The sequence below is a fragment of the Cetorhinus maximus genome, chromosome 6 (genome assembly GCF_964194155.1).
Source record: "Cetorhinus maximus chromosome 6, sCetMax3.hap1.1, whole genome shotgun sequence".
NCBI classification, from domain to species: domain Eukaryota; kingdom Metazoa; phylum Chordata; class Chondrichthyes; order Lamniformes; family Cetorhinidae; genus Cetorhinus; species Cetorhinus maximus.
In genome coordinates, this window is record NC_135884.1 from 100,952,205 (window position 1) to 100,971,782 (window position 19,578).

At 43.1% G+C, this 19,578-nt stretch overlaps 1 protein-coding gene across 3 annotated transcripts in view; it reads right to left on the bottom strand.

Moving 5' to 3' along the window:
* The window catches only part of carmil2 (capping protein regulator and myosin 1 linker 2), a 198,951-nt gene that overhangs the window by 56,942 nt on the left and 122,431 nt on the right, over nucleotides 1-19,578 (bottom strand). For all 3 annotated transcript variants that reach the window (XM_078544182.1, XM_078544181.1, XM_078544183.1), the window contains 7 exons: nucleotides 19,307-19,420; nucleotides 16,121-16,296; nucleotides 13,967-14,054; nucleotides 11,495-11,632; nucleotides 5,094-5,160; nucleotides 4,275-4,528; nucleotides 1,388-1,527 (listed from right to left, as the gene is read on the bottom strand). In XM_078544182.1, coding sequence (XP_078400308.1) covers nucleotides 1,388-1,527; nucleotides 4,275-4,528; nucleotides 5,094-5,160; nucleotides 11,495-11,632; nucleotides 13,967-14,054; nucleotides 16,121-16,296; nucleotides 19,307-19,420 — 977 coding nt within the window. The remainder of the gene's footprint in view (nucleotides 1-1,387; nucleotides 1,528-4,274; nucleotides 4,529-5,093; nucleotides 5,161-11,494; nucleotides 11,633-13,966; nucleotides 14,055-16,120; nucleotides 16,297-19,306; nucleotides 19,421-19,578) is intronic.

The window sequence follows — 19,578 nt, forward strand, 5'->3', positions numbered from 1 at the left end:
CGCACAAACACAAGCTTAATGATGTCAGCTGGTTACATTTTGAAGAGATGATGTGGTCCTGATAAAGTGTAATTTCACCAGGTTTATAAACAGAAGGAATTGTAATAACCCGATTAGAAATACCACTGGTTAAATGAGCTTAAGTTAATAAGTAAAAACAATGTTTTAATTAAACAAATTGCTCTTGATAAAACCCACAAGTGCAGGTAGGTTGTGGTAGCTGTGGTAGTAAATGTGGTAGCTGTGAAAAATTCAATTTTTGGTGCAATGCTGAAACCAAGGGCAGGATTTGGGGTTTTGGGTCAGGACTCTGATATTGGGATCGCAAATCTGCTTTGTGTGAGGAACAGCTGCCCGACAATGATTTTCCCCAAATTGACCAATTAGTGGCCAGAGGGCAGGCTCACCATGAAATTAAGGTCAATGGCCGGGCTCTCAAAGGCCTCCAGCACAGAAGGAGCTGCAACCTCTGGTTCAGGTAGAGACAGGCAGTGCTTCCATCTTGTGGCAGCCTCTCACCAACTTTTAAAACTTTTAACTTAAACAAATGGCCATAGCTGCGGGTTCACCATTGGCAGCCTGTGCAGTTTGGGAGAGCCTCAAAGCCTGCCTGGAGCAGTGGTCCCTCGGTCTATATGGAGCCGGCCTGTTTTAGACGCCACCCCTAGTGGGTGGGCAGACCTTTCCGTTTCCAAGCCTGCCTCTTGGAAAATGGCCTGGCGTGGGCTGGTGGCGAAAAACGGACACAACAGCCGGCGTGTAATTCTCATGCCTGCCCACCTCCTATTTAACCTCATATTGGGGTCAAAATATTCTGCCTCAATTCTGGCAAATACTCCTCCAAAAGGTGATAATGTCTGTTAAAAACAGAAATAGTTTCTGGATTTTTTTGCTTTCACATTTCCTGGCTCTCATGGCCATCAGGCAGTTTGGAGGAAGCAATATAAAAACATTAATACCCCCACAACTCAGGTTAGTCATTTCCAAATGTAACGTGTTGTGAAAAGACAGAAAGGTCATCAGCTACACTAAAAAACAGCTCCCGCTGACCTACAAATAGGGCTGGGTAACATCTAATCGTGGGCATACAAATGGTGGATAACATTTGCGTCCCATAGATGCCAGCTAACCACCATTTCGAATGAGACAAAGTTCACCTGCCTCCCCATAACCTTCAGTGGCACCACCATCACCGAGTTCCTCACCATCAACAACCTAGGCATTATCATTGACCAGAAGCCAAACTGGACCAGCTGCAACAACACTGTTGTTATCAGAGCTAGACACATGCTGCATACTCTGTGGCGAATGGCTCACCTCCTGATACCTCAAATCTTTTGCTCCTAAAGCTCAAGTCAGAAATATGATGAGACAACTCGTCACTCACCTGGGTGGTGAATTGCTCAAAGAAGCAGGCACATAACTTGTTTCTTCTTCAATTATCTTCTTTGTGAAGAATTCTTCTAGTCCCAGATCTAGGTTGTTCTCAGTTGTATTCTCCCCCTTCTCCTGGTCTACAGGTTGTACCTGTTCCAGGCACAAACAAAACACAATGAACAGCCCCGTCTGACAGCATCCAAACAGCAGAATATCAAAATGCTTTTAAGGAGTCTCCTCTCAGAATGAGCCACTCGCAATTTCAATCATCATGTCAATCCTAATTGATAATCATTTCTGTTCTAGTAAGAATCTCAATAAAACAGTGAAACCACCCTTCACTCGAGTTAATGTCACATATAGCAGGCTTACAGCCATTGGGTTTTTTGATTAATTCAGACTCGAGGCCTAAACTCTCCTGACCATAATGATGACCTTCATGGAAGCATTACATTCGAGGGAGAGTAGGAATCAGCAGAACAATAAAAGCCCATTACATTGTCATAGAAGATGATGCTACAAGATCAACGAACAATAAATGCTAAAACTTACTCAACCGATAGTGACTCAACTCATAGTGACTCAACTCATAGTGACTCAACTCATAGTGACTCCCTTCCAAACAGCGACACCACAATCTGGGAATAGGGAGGCACAGAGCTAATAATATGCAGAATGGATCTGATCTTCCTGTTCCTAGTAAGGCCTGGGTTCCCGGAGGCCGAGTGTGCATGTGAGGCCTGCAGCAGTAGGATTCACGGTCTTCAAGTAGAAAACTGATTTTGGGCAGAGGATCTTGATGATGCAGTGGTGAAAAAAAATCCTTACATTTTTAGGCCTCCCCACTCTTGCTGCCTGGCCCCTCAGGCCCTCCAATCTGAAAGGGGGCGGGAGAAAGACCTCCACAAACTTCTGGCACACTGGCAGCTTATATGGGGAGGGAAATGAGATGGACAAATGGGAACACCCCGGTCGCATTTCATTATCACTGTTGTTCTTTAATTGTTGCCTGTCGCAAATGCAATAACAAAGTGCTCACCCTCAGGGGAAATACCACCTCTCCTGGAAGAATGTCATGGGAGCAGAAACCCAGCATTGTCTTCTCCTTTGTGCCTGGTTACTGGGCATTCTCCAGGTATATTGAAAAGGAGAATTAGCTGCCCAGTTTCCAGCACCCTGCCCCAGGGGTGGATATTGTTGCAAAATTCCATTCAGTCCAACTCCGATCCCTAATCCCACTCAGAACTCTTTCCTGCTATTCATTAAAATGAAATTCAACATTTTCCTGCCTACATCTCCCTGTCCTGCTGTTGGTGCCTTCCCAGGCAAATCTAAAGGACTCAGCCCTAGCCTCTGGCGATTACGCAGTTCATAGGGATAATCATCTGCCGAATTAATACGCAGAGAACTCTCCAACTTTGAAGTCCCTTGAGGGTGTTGGATGCTTCATGAAAGGAGATTTTTAGCACCTCAATTCTCAGTAACCATCATCTGTACAAATCTGATTTTAATTTCTGCTGCCATTGCCCGCAATACTCACAAAGCTTAATAAAAGATACAGTGATTTGAAGACATGGTTGTTCACTTCTCTGAATGCCTACTGGAACTATTTAAATGTGATTGACTGGTACCAAAATACACCGTGGAGGCGCTAAGTTGCCGGTGCCCACCACTTTGTCACTATTTTATTAATTTTGCCCTATTATTTAATGCATGCGATTCACCAGGATAAGGAAGAGACAGAGAAAGCTACACAAGTTATCGACACCCTGGGGGTTAACTCTGGCCAGAAACTGAACTGGACGAGCCATATGAATAATGAGGCTACAAGAGCAGGTTAGAGGTTAGGAATCCTGCGGTGAGTAACTCACCTCCTGACTCCCCAAAGCCTGTCCACCATCTACAAGGCACAAGTCAGGGGTGTGATGGAATACTCCCTACTTGCCTGGATGAGCGCAGTTCCTACAACACTCAAGAAGCTTGACACCATCCAGGACAAAGCAGCCTGCTTGATTGGCACCACCACAAACATTCACTCCCTCCACCACTGACGCACAGTAGGAGCAGTGTGCACCATCTACAAGATGCACTGCAGGAATTCACCAAGACTCCTTAGACAGCGCCTTCCAAACCCATGATCTCTACCATCTAGAAGGGCAAGGGCAGCGGATAGATGGGAATACCACCACCTGGAGGTTCCTCTCCAAGTCACTCACCATCCTGACTTGAAAATATACCACCATTCCTTCACTCTCACTGGGTCAAAATCCTGGACCTCCCCCCCTAACAACAATGTGGGTGTACCTACACCACATGGACTGCAGCAGATCAAGAAGGCAGCTCACCACCACCTTCTCAAGGGCAACTAGGGATGGGCAATAAATGCTGGCCCAACCAGCGAAGCCCACATCCAGTGAATGAATAAAAAAAATCAGACAGGTATACAGACATTTCCTTTCAGGCTTCCTTTTGATCTCAGCTAAAAGCACACGTTAAAAATTAGTCCAAAATCAATAGAAAGTTTAATAAAATTACGAGTATTGACAACTCTAAATCTGGCTTGGTACAAATAAAAGCTCTCCAGACACCCGCAAAGTTTATCCTAAAATTGAAAAACAATAGAAAAATTGAACACTCCAGCCTTAGTCTTCACTGGTCTAACAGTGCCTTTGATCATTTATCTTTTTGACAATAGAACAAGTGAAGTGACAAGAAAAGGAAGAAATGGTTTCCTTTCATGGTTGTTATTTACTTTACTTCTCCCTATTCATTCTTATTTATAACATAAATTAATAGCAAGTAAACTAGTGGATTGTGCAATATCAGCGATTAGCTAAATGTTCTTCGAACTCTTTGCTAGTTTGTCTCCTTGTAAAGATGCTTTAGAGGTGACTTACACTAGGTTTGGAAGGTGGTTGTTTCCTGGTCCTGTTTGGCCTTGGCCTGCTCCTGGTGCAATGCCTCAGTTTCATCCCTTCCGTTGGCAAATCTGTAAAAGTTGTCTCTACATTTGCAGGTGGGTTATTTACAGCATTCATATCGGTGGAGGCCGGATGTGATTTAACAGACTGACTGCTGACTGTCAACAGTTGTTCTATTGCTGCAGAATCTGTTTCTTCGACTTGTCTTTCTATCTCTATGTCTGAGATTCCTGAGGGAAAGAAGATGACAAGACTTAGTTTTCCTTCACAATTGTTTATTTCAGCAAATTGTAAATATGCTGCTCATTCCTTACTCTGTTTTACACCCCTTCTTTCCGCCCCACCTCCTCTACTGAAGCTGCTGACTTGGGCTGGGTTTCACTGGTGTTATTCTACTCGGGCATCTCATCCAAATGACCGCTCTTTATCTGAACATCAACAGAACTTTCAACAATTGGAGTCTCACACTCAGTTCTGTGTTTACTCAATGTCCAGATGTGATTGTTTTCCATTAGGGGCTGTCGCACATTGATCCCCTAGTAAGCAGTTGGATGATTTTTGCTTGTCTCAAACCCCCAAACAGTGACATCAATTCTAACGGTCATTCTGCCAGCCAAGCTGAGGAGGGTAAACTCGACAAAGACAGAACTGAACTTGGGACTCTCCTGGTCTGTGTGGCTCAGGTGGACAGTGCATTTACTCTTATTCTTGTAGCTAATATTGACTTTAATTGTTTGCCTGGGTCAGGAAAAACAGCAAATCAATTTAAATAAATATATTAACATTACCACTTACGGTTCAAGGTTGCGGTTGGCCTGATTCTTCTAGAGCGTATTGTCTTCCTGCGAAGCATAGTCACACTCTATAGAAGAGACATTACATCTGTAAATACTACTGATATTTAAAACTGAAAACGTTGCATCATTATTCTGACATTCTTAATATTCTGGTTGGAATGTGTAGTCAGTATCCATAACTGAGTTAAAATTGTCATAAATTCATCCAATTATGAATCAATTTTAGCTGCTTCATGCCCTTATTGAAAAGCCATTTGCCTCTGAACATGAACACCCTCAACAACAACTTGTATTAATATAGTACTATTAACATGGTAAAACATCCCATGACATCCCACAGGAGCATTATCAAACAAGATCTGACACTGAGCCATAAGAGGAGATATTAGGGCAGATAACCAAAAACTTAGCCAAAGAATTAGGCTTTAAGTGGTATCTTATAGGAGGAAAGGGAGGGAGAGAGGTGCAGAGATTTAGGGAGGGAATTCCAGAGCTTAAGACCTAGGCAGCTGAAAGCACAGCTGCCACTGGTGCAGCAAATAAAATTTGGGATATCCAAGAGGCCGGAATTGGTGGAGCGCAGATATCTCGGAGAGTTGTAGGGCTGGAGGAGATTAGGGAATTAGAGACGGGCAAGGCCTTGGAGGAATTTGAAAGCAAGGATGAGAATTTTAAAATCAAGGCATTGCTTAAACAGGAGCCAATGTAGGTCAGAAAGGAGGTAATGGGTGAATGGGACATGGTGCGAATTAGGACACATTCAGTAGAGTTCAAGTTTACGGAGGGTAGTACATGGGAGGTGGGCCAGAAGAAGAATAGTCAAGACTAAAGGAAAAAAAAGGCATGGATGAGGATTTCAGTAACAAATAAGTTGAGGTAGGGGCAGAATTCGGTGAGGTTACCAAGTTAGAAATAGGCGATCTTAGTGATGGCACGGATATGTGGTCAGAAGCTCATCTCAGGGTCAAATATGGTATCTAGGTTGAGAACAGTTTGGTTCAGCCTCAGACAGTTGTCAGGAAGAGGACTGTAGTTGGTGGCTAGGAAATGGGGATCGTGGTGGGTACTGAAGACAATGGATTCAGTCTTCCCAATACTCAATTGGAGGTAATTTCTGCTCACCCACTACTGGATGTTAGACAATTTGGAGACAGTGGAAGGCTGGTGAAGTACAGCTGGGTGTCTAACCTCACTGGTGGGAAATTACTGGAAAAAATTCTGAGGTACAGGATAAATCTTCATTTATAATGACACAATTAATCAAGGACAGTCAGTGCAGATTTGTGAAGGGGAGATCATGTCTGACTAAAATGATTGAATTTTTTGAGGAGGCAACAAGGATGGTCAATGAGGGTAGTGTATTTGATGTCCTCTATATGGATTTTAGCAAGACTTTTGATGAGGTACCACATAGCAGACCAGGCACAAAAGTAAAACTCCAAGGGATCTAAGGCAAATTGGCGAGTTGGATCCAAAATTGGCTCAGAGGCAGGAAGCAAAGGATAATGGTTGATGGTTTGTGACTGGAAGGCTTGTTCCAGTGGGGTTCTGTAGGACTTAATACCAGGTCTCTTGATGTTTGTGATATATATCAATGATTTGAACTTGAATGTAGGGGGTGTGATTAAGAAGTTTGCATAAGATGCAAAAATTGGCTCTGTGGCTGATAATGAAGAGGAAAGCTGTAGACTGCAGGAAGCTATCAATGGACTAGTCAGGCAAGTGGAACAGTAGCAAATGGAGTTCAATTCGGAGAAATGCAAGGTAATATATTTGGAGAAGGCTAACAGGTCAAGGGAATAAATAGTAGGATACCGAGAAGTGTAGACTAACAGGAATATGTAAAATTCCAAGTTCCAAGATACCTGAAAGTGGCTGGTCAGGTAGATATAGTGGTCAAGAAGACACATGGAATACTTGCCTTTATTAGCCCAGGCATAGAAAATAAGAGCTGGGAGGTTATGCTGGGACTGTATAAAACACTAGTTTGGCCACAGCTGAACTATTGCATGCAGTTCTGGTCACCGCACTATAGGAAAGATGTGATTGCACTAGACAGAATACAGAGGAGGTTTATGAAGATGTTGCCTGGACTGGAGAATTTTAGTTGTGAGGAAAGATTGTATATGCCAAGGTTGTCTTTTTTTGGAACAGAGGAGGCTGAGGGGGAACCTAACTGAAGTGTATAAAATTGAGGGATATGGATAGAGTGGATAGGAAGATCCTATTTCCTTTGGTTGAGGGTCCACAACTAGGGGGCGTGGATTGAGGGTCAGAGGGAGGAGGTTTAAAAGGGATTTGAGAGGAAGATTTTCCACCCAGAGGATGAGTGGGGATGTGGAACACTGCCAGAAAGGATGATAGGGGCAGAAAGCCTCATAACATTTAAGAAGTACCTGAATGTGCATTTGAAGTGCTGTAACCTACAAGGTTACAGACAAAGAGCTAGAAAATGGGAATAGGCTGGATGGCTACTTGTCAGCCAGCATGGACACAATGGGCCGAGTGGACCTCTTCTATGCTGTAAATTTCTTTAACCAGCATACATGTGGAAACTGACACTGTGATTTCAGGTGATGTTGCCAAGGTGCAGCATGTAGATAGAAATAGGAAAGGGTTAAGGATAGGTCTCTGGGGAACACCAGATGTGACAAGAGCAGGAGCGCAAACAGGAAGAGAAGACATTGCAGGTGATTCTTTGGCTACAATTGGATAGATAAGAACGGAACCGGGCGAGTGCAGTCCTAGCTGGCTCGACAACAGCGTTGGAGGAGAATAGTGTGATCAACCATGTCAAGGGCTGCAAGCAGGTCGAGAATAATAAGGAGGGCTAGTTTATTTTTTTCACTGTCAACATAGGATGTAATTTGTTAAGAGCCATTTCGGCACTGTGGTGGGGAGGTAAATAGACTGAAATGATTCAAATATTGGAGTTTCAGGAATGATAAGCATGGATTTGTGAGGAAACAACATGTTCAAAGACTTTGCAGAGAAAAGAGAAGTTGGAGATGAGATGGTAGTTTGCAAGGACAAAGGGGGAAGTATTGGCCTTTTGAGGAGGGGATGATGACAGCAGATTTAACTAGCTCTTACAACCAGTGTCTTCAGTAATACAGCAAGAGGCGGGGAGGTGGTGATGTAGGGGTATTGTCACTGGGCTGGGTAATCCGGAAACCCAGGGTAATGCTCTCGAATCCCACCATATCCAGACACCACCATCACTATCCCTGGGTATATCCTGTCCCATGGGCAGGACAGGACAGACCCAGCAGAAGTGGTGGCACGGTGCACAGGGAGGGAGTTGCCCTGGGAGTCCTCAACATTAACTCCAGACCCCTTGAAGTCCCATGGCATCAGGTCAAACATGGGCAAGGAAACCTCCTGCTGAATACCACCCACTCTACAGCACCACACCCCACATCCCCCATCCTGCCTTCAGCTGGTGAATCAATACTCCTCCATGCTGAACACCACTTGGAGGAAGCAAGGGGAGGGTGGCAAGGGGATTTCAATGCCCATCACCAAGAGTGGCTTGGGAGTGCCACAGACCAAGCTGGCCCAGTCCTAAATGACATAGCTGCTAGACTGGGTCTGCAGCAGATGGTGAGGGAACCAACAAGAGGGAAAAACATACTTGATCTCATCCTCACCAACCTGCCTGCCATCTGTCCCTGACAGTATCAGTAGGAGTGACCACCGCACAGTCCTTGTAGAGACAAAGCCCTGTCTTCACATTGAGGATACCCTTCATTGTGTTGTGTGGCACTACCACCATGCTAAATGGGATAGATTTCAAACAGATCTGGCAACTCAAGACTGGGCATCAATGAAGCGATGTGGGTCATCAGCAACAGCAGAATTGTACTCAACTACAATTTGTAACCTCATAGCCTGGCATATCCATGACTCTATCATTACTACCAAGCCGGGGGATCAACCCTAGTTCAATGAAGAGTGCAGGAGGGCATGCCAGTAGCAGCACCAGGGATACCTAAAATTGAGGTGTCAAATTGGTGAAGTTACAACACAGGGCTACTTGCATGCCAAACAGCATAAGCATCAAGTGATAGACAGAGTTAAGGGTCGAGTGGATGATCCATCTCGGCCTCCTCTGGAGGTCCCCAGCATCACAGATGCCAGTCTTCAGTCAATTCGATTCACTCTACATGATATCGAGGAATGGCTGAGGGAACTGGATACTACAAAGGCTATGGGCCCTGACAATACTCTAGCAACAGTACTGAAGACTTGTGCTCCAGAACTTGCCACGCTCCCTAGCCAAGCTGTTCCAGTACAGCTACAATACTGGCATCTACCCGGCGATGTGGAAAATTGCCCAGTTATGTCCTGTACACAAAAACCAGGGCAAATCCAACCCGGCCAATTACCACCTTATCAGTCTCCTCTACATCATCAGTAAAGTGATGGAAGGGGTCATCAACAATGCTATCAAGCAGCACTTGCTTAGCAATAACCTGCTCACTGATGCTCAGTTTGGGTTCCGCCAGGGTCATTCAGCTTCTGACCTCATTACAACCTTGGTTCAAATATAGACAAAAGAGCTGAACTCTTTTGAGTTGAGAGTGAGGTGACAGTAATTGCCCTTGACATCAAGGCCGCATTTGACCGAGTATGGGATCAAGGAGCCCTAGCAAAACTGGAGTCAATGGGAAGCAGGGCGAAACTCTCCACTGGTTGGAGTCAAACCTAGCACAAAGAAAGATTATTATGGCTGTTGGAGGTCAATCATCTCAATTCCAGGACATCACTGCAGGAAGTGCCACATCAAAGGTTACTGCAGAAAATAAAAGCTCATGGTATAGGGGGTAACATATTAGCAAGGATAGAAGATCAGCTGGCTGGCAGAAAACAGAGTCTGGATAAATGCGTCTTCTATGATTTGCAGGATGTGATGAGTGGAGCCCTGCAGGAGTCTGTACTGGGGCCTCAACTTTTTACAATTTATATCAATGACTTAGATGAGGGGAGTGAAGGCATGGTAGCTAAATTTGCAGATGACACAAAGATAGGTAGGAAATTATGTTGTGAAGTGGACATAAGGAGGTTGCAGATGGATATAAATAGGTTTAGTGAGTGGGCAAAAATCTGGCAGATGGAGTACAATGTAGGAATTATGTGAAGTTGTTCACTTTGGCAGGAAGAATGAAAAAACAGAGTATAACTTAAATGTAAGGCGGCTGCAGAATTCCAAGGTGCAGAGTAATCTAGGTGTTCTCGTGCATGAGTCACAAAAAGTTAGTATACAGGTACAGCATGTAATTAAGGCAGCTAATGGAATGCTATCCTTTATTACGAAGAGAATTGAACATAAAGGTAAAGATATTATGCTTCAATTATACAGGGCATTGGTGAGACCATTTAAAAAAAATTCATTTGTGGGTTGTGGATATTGCTGGCTGGGTCAGCAGTCATTGCCCATCCCGAATTGCCCTTGAATACTGTGTGCAGTTTTGGATCTCCTTATTTAAGGAGGGATATAAATGCATTAGAGGTGGTTCAGAGGAGGTTTGCTAGATTGATACCTAGAATGAGTGGGTTGTCTTATGAGGGTAGGTTGGACAGACTGAGCTTGTTCCCACTGGAGTTTAGAAGAGTGAGGAGTGACTTGATTGAAGTATATAAGTTCCGGAACGGCCTTGACAAGGTGGACGTCGAATGGATGTTTCCTCTTGTGGGTGAGTCCAGGACTAGTGGGCACTGTTTTAAAATCAGCCCTTTTAGGACAGAGATGAGAATTTTTTTCTCTGAAGGTTGTGCAACTTTGGAACTCTCTGCCTCAGAAGGTGGTGGAGGCGGGATCATTGAATATTTTTAAGGCAGAGGTAGATAGATTCTTGTTAGGCAAGGGAATGAAAGGTTATCAGGGGTAGATGGGAATGTGGAATTTGAAACACAAACAGATCAGCCATGATCTTATTGAATGGTGGAGCAAGCTCGAGGAGCCAAATGGCCTACTTATCCTATTTCCTATGTTCAAACTGACGCACACCAGACCCACAATGAGAATATTCAATCGGAGAATTGGCTTGAACCTAAAGGACAAACTGAGTTTACAACTGGGTGTCAATCTGAAGCCTGATTTGAATTATTACTTACCAAACTCTTCTGGTGTTCCCTGGAACTAAACCTTTCTTCATTTACACTGTAAAGAATATTTAACTAAAGAAAACAACTTCATTAACAATCTTTCAGTCTTTGATGAGCCATGAAAAAAGTACTATATTAAATTGTTGTAAAAATCATGAAATAGACAAGAGCTTGTTACTTTCTCAGCTTAAAAACACATGCGAGGATCCCAAGGACAAGAAGGTATCAGAGGAAAAAATCAATTCTCAAATTAAGTCACATCCCAATTTGAACAGCTGCTGTGAACAATACCTCAATTGGTGCCAAATCGTTATTGGGTAAATTCAACAAATCCTTGGTTTTGTTGATTGTGGAGTCATCTTTCGAGCTTTCTGCACTTGCTTTGTCTGAGGATGATGTTTCATTTAGTGGTTTTGATGCATAAGATGCCTAAATGGAGAAAGACTTAGTTGTGTGTGTAATTGAAATAGCAAAAAAAAAATAAGTGGTGCTTTCAGTTGTGAAGTGAGACTTAGAAAACTAAAAAGCTTATCATTAAATAACTGATAGGTTTATTTATTAATGAGCAGTGTTCGTGATTGATAATGATTCATCATTAATGAGAGTTGCTCCTGAACGTTATATAGTTCTTGTTACTGGACAACGATTCCTGTTACTTGTTGAATTTCACTGTTAAGGGCTGTATCTCATATCCTGGTGGAAATGTTTATTGGTTTCCTTCTTAAACACTGTATAAAATATTTTGGCTGGGAATTTCCTAGGAGCTGTTCCCACTCCTTCACTATGACTACATCATAAATCAGCTGCCGATTTTACCCATTTGCCCTGATTGACTACAGTGGAATGGAAAATTATATGGTGTGTAAAACAGTCGACTGATGCTTTCTTGTAGTTTCGTACCAGGTGGATTAGGTTAACCCAAGCCCTTTAGATTTATAGATGCACTTGTGTCCATGTATACATAACTGAAAGTCAAGTTACAAAAATATTTCTTTTTTTAATATTTTCTCCCATTCTGAAGGTGCTAACAGTTGCTGGCTGTCTTCAAGGATTAACCAGTGGCCATTCTTCACACCTGAACCTTCATGCTATTTGGACACATGGGGAATCACAGTTGAGATTGATCCTGTCTTCAACTGATACTCATACTCACACACTTGCCAGCCTGAAAGATGTTAGCAGAAGAAATAAGGAATGATTTTTCTCCACTCTAAACTGGTGATACTATGGTAGAAATGAGCTCCCACACCACAGACCGGGCATCAGATTCAAAGAAGAAGCTTTCAAAATTAATGTTATCATGTCATTAACCGTTTGGAGCTATCCAATAGGTCCTAGCTAAACAACTACGGAGCAACATATCATTAATGTTAATTAGGTTATCAATCTTAAATTCGTAGAGAAGCCTCACACCTTTATTTGGTTATATGAGAACATTGAATAGTGATTACGTTACTGAGTTAGGAATCCAGAGGTCTGGATTAATGATCTAGAGACATGAGTTCAAATCCCATCATAGCAGCTGGGGAGCTTAAACTTAGTTAGTTAAATAAATCTAGAATTAAAAGCTAGAATCAGTAATGGATGAAGCCACTAGATTTTCATAAAAACCTATCTAGTTCACTAATATCCTTTAGGAGAGGAAATCTGCCATCCTTTCCTGGTCTGGCCTACATTTGACTTCAGACTCACAGCAATGTGGCTGACTCATAACTGCCCTCTCAAATGGCCTAGCAGTCAATCAGCTGTCAAGAAGCGAACTCACCACCGCTTTCCCGAGGGCAATTAGTAGAGGGCAATAACTGCTGGCCTTGGCAGCAATGCCCATGTCCCATTAATTAATTTAAAAAATGGTATGTTTTGCTTTCACTTCTTGAGAGATCTATTTGAATACACATCACAGAAAGAAACAGGGTGGGCACTTAGGATGACTGATTGGGTGGAAGATGAACACTAGTATTTCCATTTCCATGTAATTCTCAATGGAATATCGTATGTAACCATTGCAGCAGGATTACATTCCCTCAGAGTTATTATGTTAAATTGGACATTGGATTGTTCTTCCTGCTATGACAACTAGTTTGGGTAAGGTCCCTAGTAAAATAGGTTATAATGCACAGAATATTGCATGGTACCATGAAAGTTAATAGACAAATGGGGGGAGCATTTCCATGGCAGCTAGGTGAGGGGAAGGGGAAGGGTGGTTCTATGACAGGCTGCGTAAGGGTGAAGTTAGAACCCACAGGGGTTTGGGAAAAGGAGGCAGCTACATAGCAGGGTAAGGGAAGAGGATAGCAGCTCAGCTGCTTTAGCAGTAAAAGGGGAGGGAGATCCTTCTGAGATGATGGGGAATGAGGGGGTGGCTACATTGCGGCCCCTGTGGGCGATGGGCAACAGGTGGATAGCCTTAGAATGGGAGGGTGGTCTTATGAGGGGTGGGAAAGGTGGGGGCTGGGGGGGTGTTTGGCTCCTGTGGGTGGCAGCGGTGGGGAGGGGGAAATGGGGGACAGGAAACTGGCTCCTGTACCAGAGATGGGAGAGTTGCCCCTGTGGGGGAGATGAGGAAGGTCTAAATGGTTCCTGTGCAGGGTAAGGAAAGGATGAGAATGACTGGGTGTTAGGCTGGGAACAGTCCTCTGGGAGCAGGCAGACTACACAAAGTGTGTACCTTTAAGTAAACTGTACGGTTGGTTTTCTATAAGGTTTGGCTCTATCACTGTAAATAAAAACACAGAACACAATGGAGCACATAACAACACTCACAAGCTTCTGCTGAGCAATGGTCAGATCCTTCAGAATGTGGTCCACAAAGTGATCGATTAGAGCAGCAGTGACACTGAGCTTCACTTCACTGTGTCAACACAAAGCAAGCACTATTTGTTATTTATTGAAGCTAATCAAGAACTTTTCCTGCTGCTGGAATCATCTTACTAACAATGCTACAGGTGAACACAAATTCCATGGTACAATTTTACTTTGCATCGTGAGCTAGTTAGTAACAACACTAATGTAACTGCAGCTCCATTGGACAGGAAAGGGTCTACAAAGCAATGGCATCAAGGGGTCATTACTACCCTGCCTCTCCCTGCAACGTCTGTAAATTCAGAAAACATATTTTAAAAAGTGACTGGAAACAAATCAAATATGCGTTTGGATCCAGCAGTAATCTTGTAGATATTTCCAAAGTGAGAGGCAGAGGCACCACCTATGAGATATGCTGCAAATATTTTAACATTGTCCTACTGTACAAACCCATGTCCTCCTCACCCATTCCAGAGCAAAGGGTATCGTCATGTTCACACTTCACAAGCAGGCCAGCTTACAAGTGACATTTTATTTGGCTGGACGTTCCCTCCCCACTATCTTTGATAGGCATGGGTTTAATAAATGTGAAATCGTACTTGACAAAAAGAACAGTAACCAAACATTTCACATTTCAATGTAATTCATTGCTTTCTACGCTCTTTTTAGGTGAATGGTCACAGCTGCAGTAGAGGAGAAAAAACTGGAGGAACAGCACCTCATCTTCCGACTAGGCACTTTACAGCCCTCTGGGCTGAATATTGAATTCAACAACTTTAGATCTTAAACTCCCCCTCCCCCCATCCCCACCCCGTTTCTTTTCCCCCCCCACCCGCTTTTTTTTCAATAATTTATATAGATTCTTCTTTCCCCACCTATTTCCATTATTTTTAAATCTAAAACTAAAACCTTTAGTCTTTCCACCCCACCCCCACTAGAGCTGTACTTTGAATATCCTGTTTTCCATTCTTAATTAGCACTTTTCTCAGACAAAGACCACCACCTTCAACACCTCTTTGACCCTTTTGTCTGTGACATCTTTTGATTATCTGCTCACACCACACCCTCAATGTGTCTCTTCCCCCCCTCCCCCCCCCCCACCCACCTTAAACCAATTTATATTTCTCCCTTGCTGAAACTATGCTGCAGTTCTGCCGAAGGGCCATGAAGGCTCGAACCGTTAACTGATTTCTTCTCCGCCGATGCTGCCAGACTTGCTGAGTTTTTCCAGGTAATTCTGTTTTTGTTGAGAAAATACGTCACTGGTTTAAACTAGTGATAAATTCCACAGTGACCACCTGAGGTCAGTATTTCCCATGTTACCTCTCAGAGTGCACTTTCAGCCGCAGCTTGAGAAGAGTTTCTGTCACCCACACAGGCTTTGACATTTCCTGTCCCAATTCTCTTTCTCTCTGTTTTTTTTAAGCTAATTACCTTCAAATAGGCAGCTTAGTGCTATTACTATCCACTGCACATGGGATGGAGGCTTTCACAACTCATTTCACTTTTGATCCAAAGCCAAGAGAGAGGAGGGTTATTCATTAACGACTTAAAGGTTGTCATTTTAATTCATTGTTCCGATGTTAATATGACCAAGTATTAAGAAGGTAAAACCCACAAATGTTTTAGCCCTTGTTTCTAAAGTTAATAATGCAAATACATTTAAAAATTATTTGCTTTTGGAAATAAGGTTTTTATTATTGTCTGCTAATTAACAGAGACAAAAACATTCTGGTAGAGATAGACTTGGGGAAATTTGCATTAGGGTTAGGGTTAGAGTTAGGGTAATTAAAAGGGAAGGGTAATTCGGGGGACCACTTTTCACAAAATAGTTATCAATGAGGAAAGTCATTTTCCCCATTCTAGACTTTTTGCTCTATATGCTTCTTACTGTCCATTCGTAAATTATGCATTGTCAAAAAGATGATCAGCCTCCGTTGAGCTTAAAAATTTACTTTAAAGAAAAATATTAAGTCATATCTGATTAAATACGTGTTTTCTGAATATACATGGGGCCAGGGGCGCTTTGAACAAAAATCTCCTCTAGACTTTGCTTTATTAAATGTAGTTAATGGAAGACCACAAAGTAACTCTGGGGTGGAGGACTAACCAGACCTGAGTTTATTCACAATCTCCAATCCAGCCTGTTCAATAATCACACTCCTTGTAAAGTCCTTGGGAATGAAGATTTTACCAGACACTATGTTAACAAGCTGTTCCTGAATGTTGGCTTTCTGGAGAACATTAGGACAGAGGATGCTGGTGGAATTCACGAAGGATTGAATAAGTGTCTGAGAAGAAAATCAAAAAGAGATGATTATTTTTATGAAATGTTTGTGAGAACTTGCAAATAATTTTAAGGACGATTGGACTCTTCTTAAAATGTATTTGTGCTGTGACACTCTTTTATGGTCGTATTGCCAGGTGTCGTCTCTGGAATAGTATACAGCTATTGTTTACACTACCAGAACAGGTACCCATGTGCTAGGTATCCCTGGGAAACCCTGAGCAGTACAGGTACAATGCTAGGGCAAAGTTAATCTCAGTTGAAAAACAGAAAGTCAGAAGTAACACATATACAATTTACCACAACACCACAATCAGTTCTTGCCTTTATAAATAAATATTCGCAACCCACAACATCAGACTATAGCCCTATCTATCTCTTTCCATTATAAAAATACCCTCATAATCACAAATCTACACTTGTTCAGCATCTATTCACACTGTGTGGTGTGAATGTTACTTGCCACTTGTCAGCCCAAGCTTGGATATAGTCCAGGTCTAGCTGCATATGGGTACAGACTTTATCAGTATCTGAGGAGTCACGAATGGTGCTGAACATCGTGCAATCAATAGCGAACATCTCCAGTTTTGATCTTATGATGGAAGGAAGGTCATTGATGAAGCAGCTGAAGAGGTTGGGCCCAGGACACTACCCTGAGGAACTCCTGCAGTGATGTCCTTCCCAGCCCCATTCAGGCCCTTGCAACCCCTGTTCAATGCAATAGAATTTTTCAGTCTCTGAGGCTGTCAGTCATTGAGGGGGTCACTGCTCAACAAAAAGAGCCAGTTCTCTTCTGCCTTTACTTTTCAATGGCTCAGACAGACCCTGCTGCTCTGACAGAAGCAAAAACCTTTTCTGGAGATGCTTCAGGCAGAGAGGAGGCATTAAGGTTTGGTTCGGCGACATGCCCACCTGCAGTCAGGTAGCCTAGAATTGAAGTGTCAGGATCATCCATCCCATTCTGGGGCAGTCTTCCCTATAACAGTACTCTTGGAATAAGGGGAGGCAGATCTTAGTTACTCTGCAATTTATGTTTTGTGCCCACAGAAGACCAGCCAACCATATGTGGCATCCACCTGTAAGATTCTGGGTCAGCAGCCAAGCCTCAGGTGGATACCTACTCTGCTTGGTCAAGAGACCTCATGGTAGCAAGCCTTGAGGGCAATAAGCCTGAGGACAGTGTCTTGCTGTCAGTGAGTTCTGACTCATCCCAGGAGCAGCTGACTGAATGAGCTATGACCGGAATTATTATACCAACCACTTTCAACACCATTACTCAATTTAAGTCTCACTTAGCAGTCGATTCAGATTAAAACTTAAATTTATATATTTGAATTTGAATGTGATTCTGGATACCATTTGCACTGAAGATGATATGTTTATTCAGGACCAATTCACATGTCAAAAGCCCAAAAGAGAAGAGTTGGAAGAACAGTATACCCTGTACAATTTAATTAAAACACAGCAGTCCTGTCACAATCCTTCAACACAGGACTGCATGTACTGCAGGGAGGGAGTTTCTCTTCTGTTATGAGCAACATCCTTCCCACTCCTGTGCAGCCTCTCACCACCAGATTTGAATCAAACAATCCAGGTTCAGAAGTGACTGACCGAATTTTCAGAACTGAAGGACAATTTTCAATTTACATATCCAAAAGTGCTCTGTGCAAACACAAGCGGAATAATTTGTGATCCTCTGCACACGCTACTTGCTCCATTGGAGGTTCCATGCATGTGTGAGCAGGTCGATCATGTCTAATCTTCACCCACTGTCCAAATTCCCCGTCTGGCAATGGAACAGGCAAATGGTTGGAGACATATTAACAAATCAGCCTGAATGTCCTGAAGGGAAGGCCCATGTGAAATCTGCTACCTCAGATCAAACTACATGAGAGTCCTACAAGAACACAAAAACTAGTAAATGAAAGATGAGACATTCCAGAGGCAAGAACTCAAATGATGTTGATTCATCCCCATATTCTTGAGCATCACAGAATCAGTTGAATAAGGGGTTATTATGATTTCCCACATCGTGGCATATTGTAAACATAGAAGAAAACTGTCAACACAAAATCTGAGAGGGGAAAATGGTGTCCAGAACTTTTAAAGACCCAAATGGGAAGAGGGTGGGGGATTGGTTGGTGGTGGTGGTGTAGTGGTATTGTCACTGGACTAGTATTCTAGAGACCCAGGGTAATGCTTGGGGGAACTGAGTTCCAATCCCACCACGGCAGATAGTGCAATTTGAATTCAATAAAAATCTGGAATTACAGTCTGATGATGACCACAAAACCATTGCCGATTGTCAGAAAAAACCACCTGGTTCACTAATGCCCTTTAGGGAAGGAGATCTGCCATCCTTACCTGGTCTGGCCTACATGTGACTCCAGGCCCACAGCAATATGGTTGACTCTTAAATACCCTCTGATCAAGGGCAGTTAGGGGTGGGTAATAAATGCTGGCCTAGCCAGCGGCACCCACATCCCATGAACAAATAAAAAAAAAATCAGCTGATTCATAGACTCATAGATGTTTACAGCACAGAAGGAGGCCATTCAGCCCATTGTGTCCACACTGATCGACAAAGATCTGACTACGCCAATCCCATTTTCCAGCGCTTGGTCCATAGCCCTGGAGGCTATGGCAACGCAAGTGAATATCTAAATGCTTCTTAAATGTTTTGAGAGTTTCTGACTCAAACACCCTTACAGGCAGTGAGTTCCAGACTCCCACCACCCTCTGGGTGAAAAATTTCTCAACTCCCCTCTTAGCCTTCTACTCTTACCTTAAATCTATACCCCCTGGTTATTGACCTCTCTACTAATGGAAAAAGTGCCTTCCTATCCACCCTATCTATGCCCCTCATAATCTTATACACCTCTATCAGGTCCCCTCTCAACCTTCGCTGCTCCAAGGGAAATAATCCCAGCCTATCCAATCTTTCCTCATAGCTCAGACCCTCCAGCCCAGGCAGCATCCTGGTAAATCTCCTCTGCACCCTCTCCAGTGCATACCTGGATTTCCTCATTTAGAGCCTGGGAGACTTCTTCAGCGGCCAACTCCAACTTGTGCTGCACTGTTCTTAGTAAAGGTGGAATGTTACCCACTTGGTACAAGGTTGGTAGCACCTGTAAAACAAGAAGTTGGAGGTGGAAAGAGAGAAAACAAGAAACTCATGGTGGTATACCACGAGTATACCATGTAAATGAAACAACTTAAAATGTTTCCTAATCATCAATCATTTAAAAAATATTGTTAAACTGAACTTTTCATTACACCTTCCCTC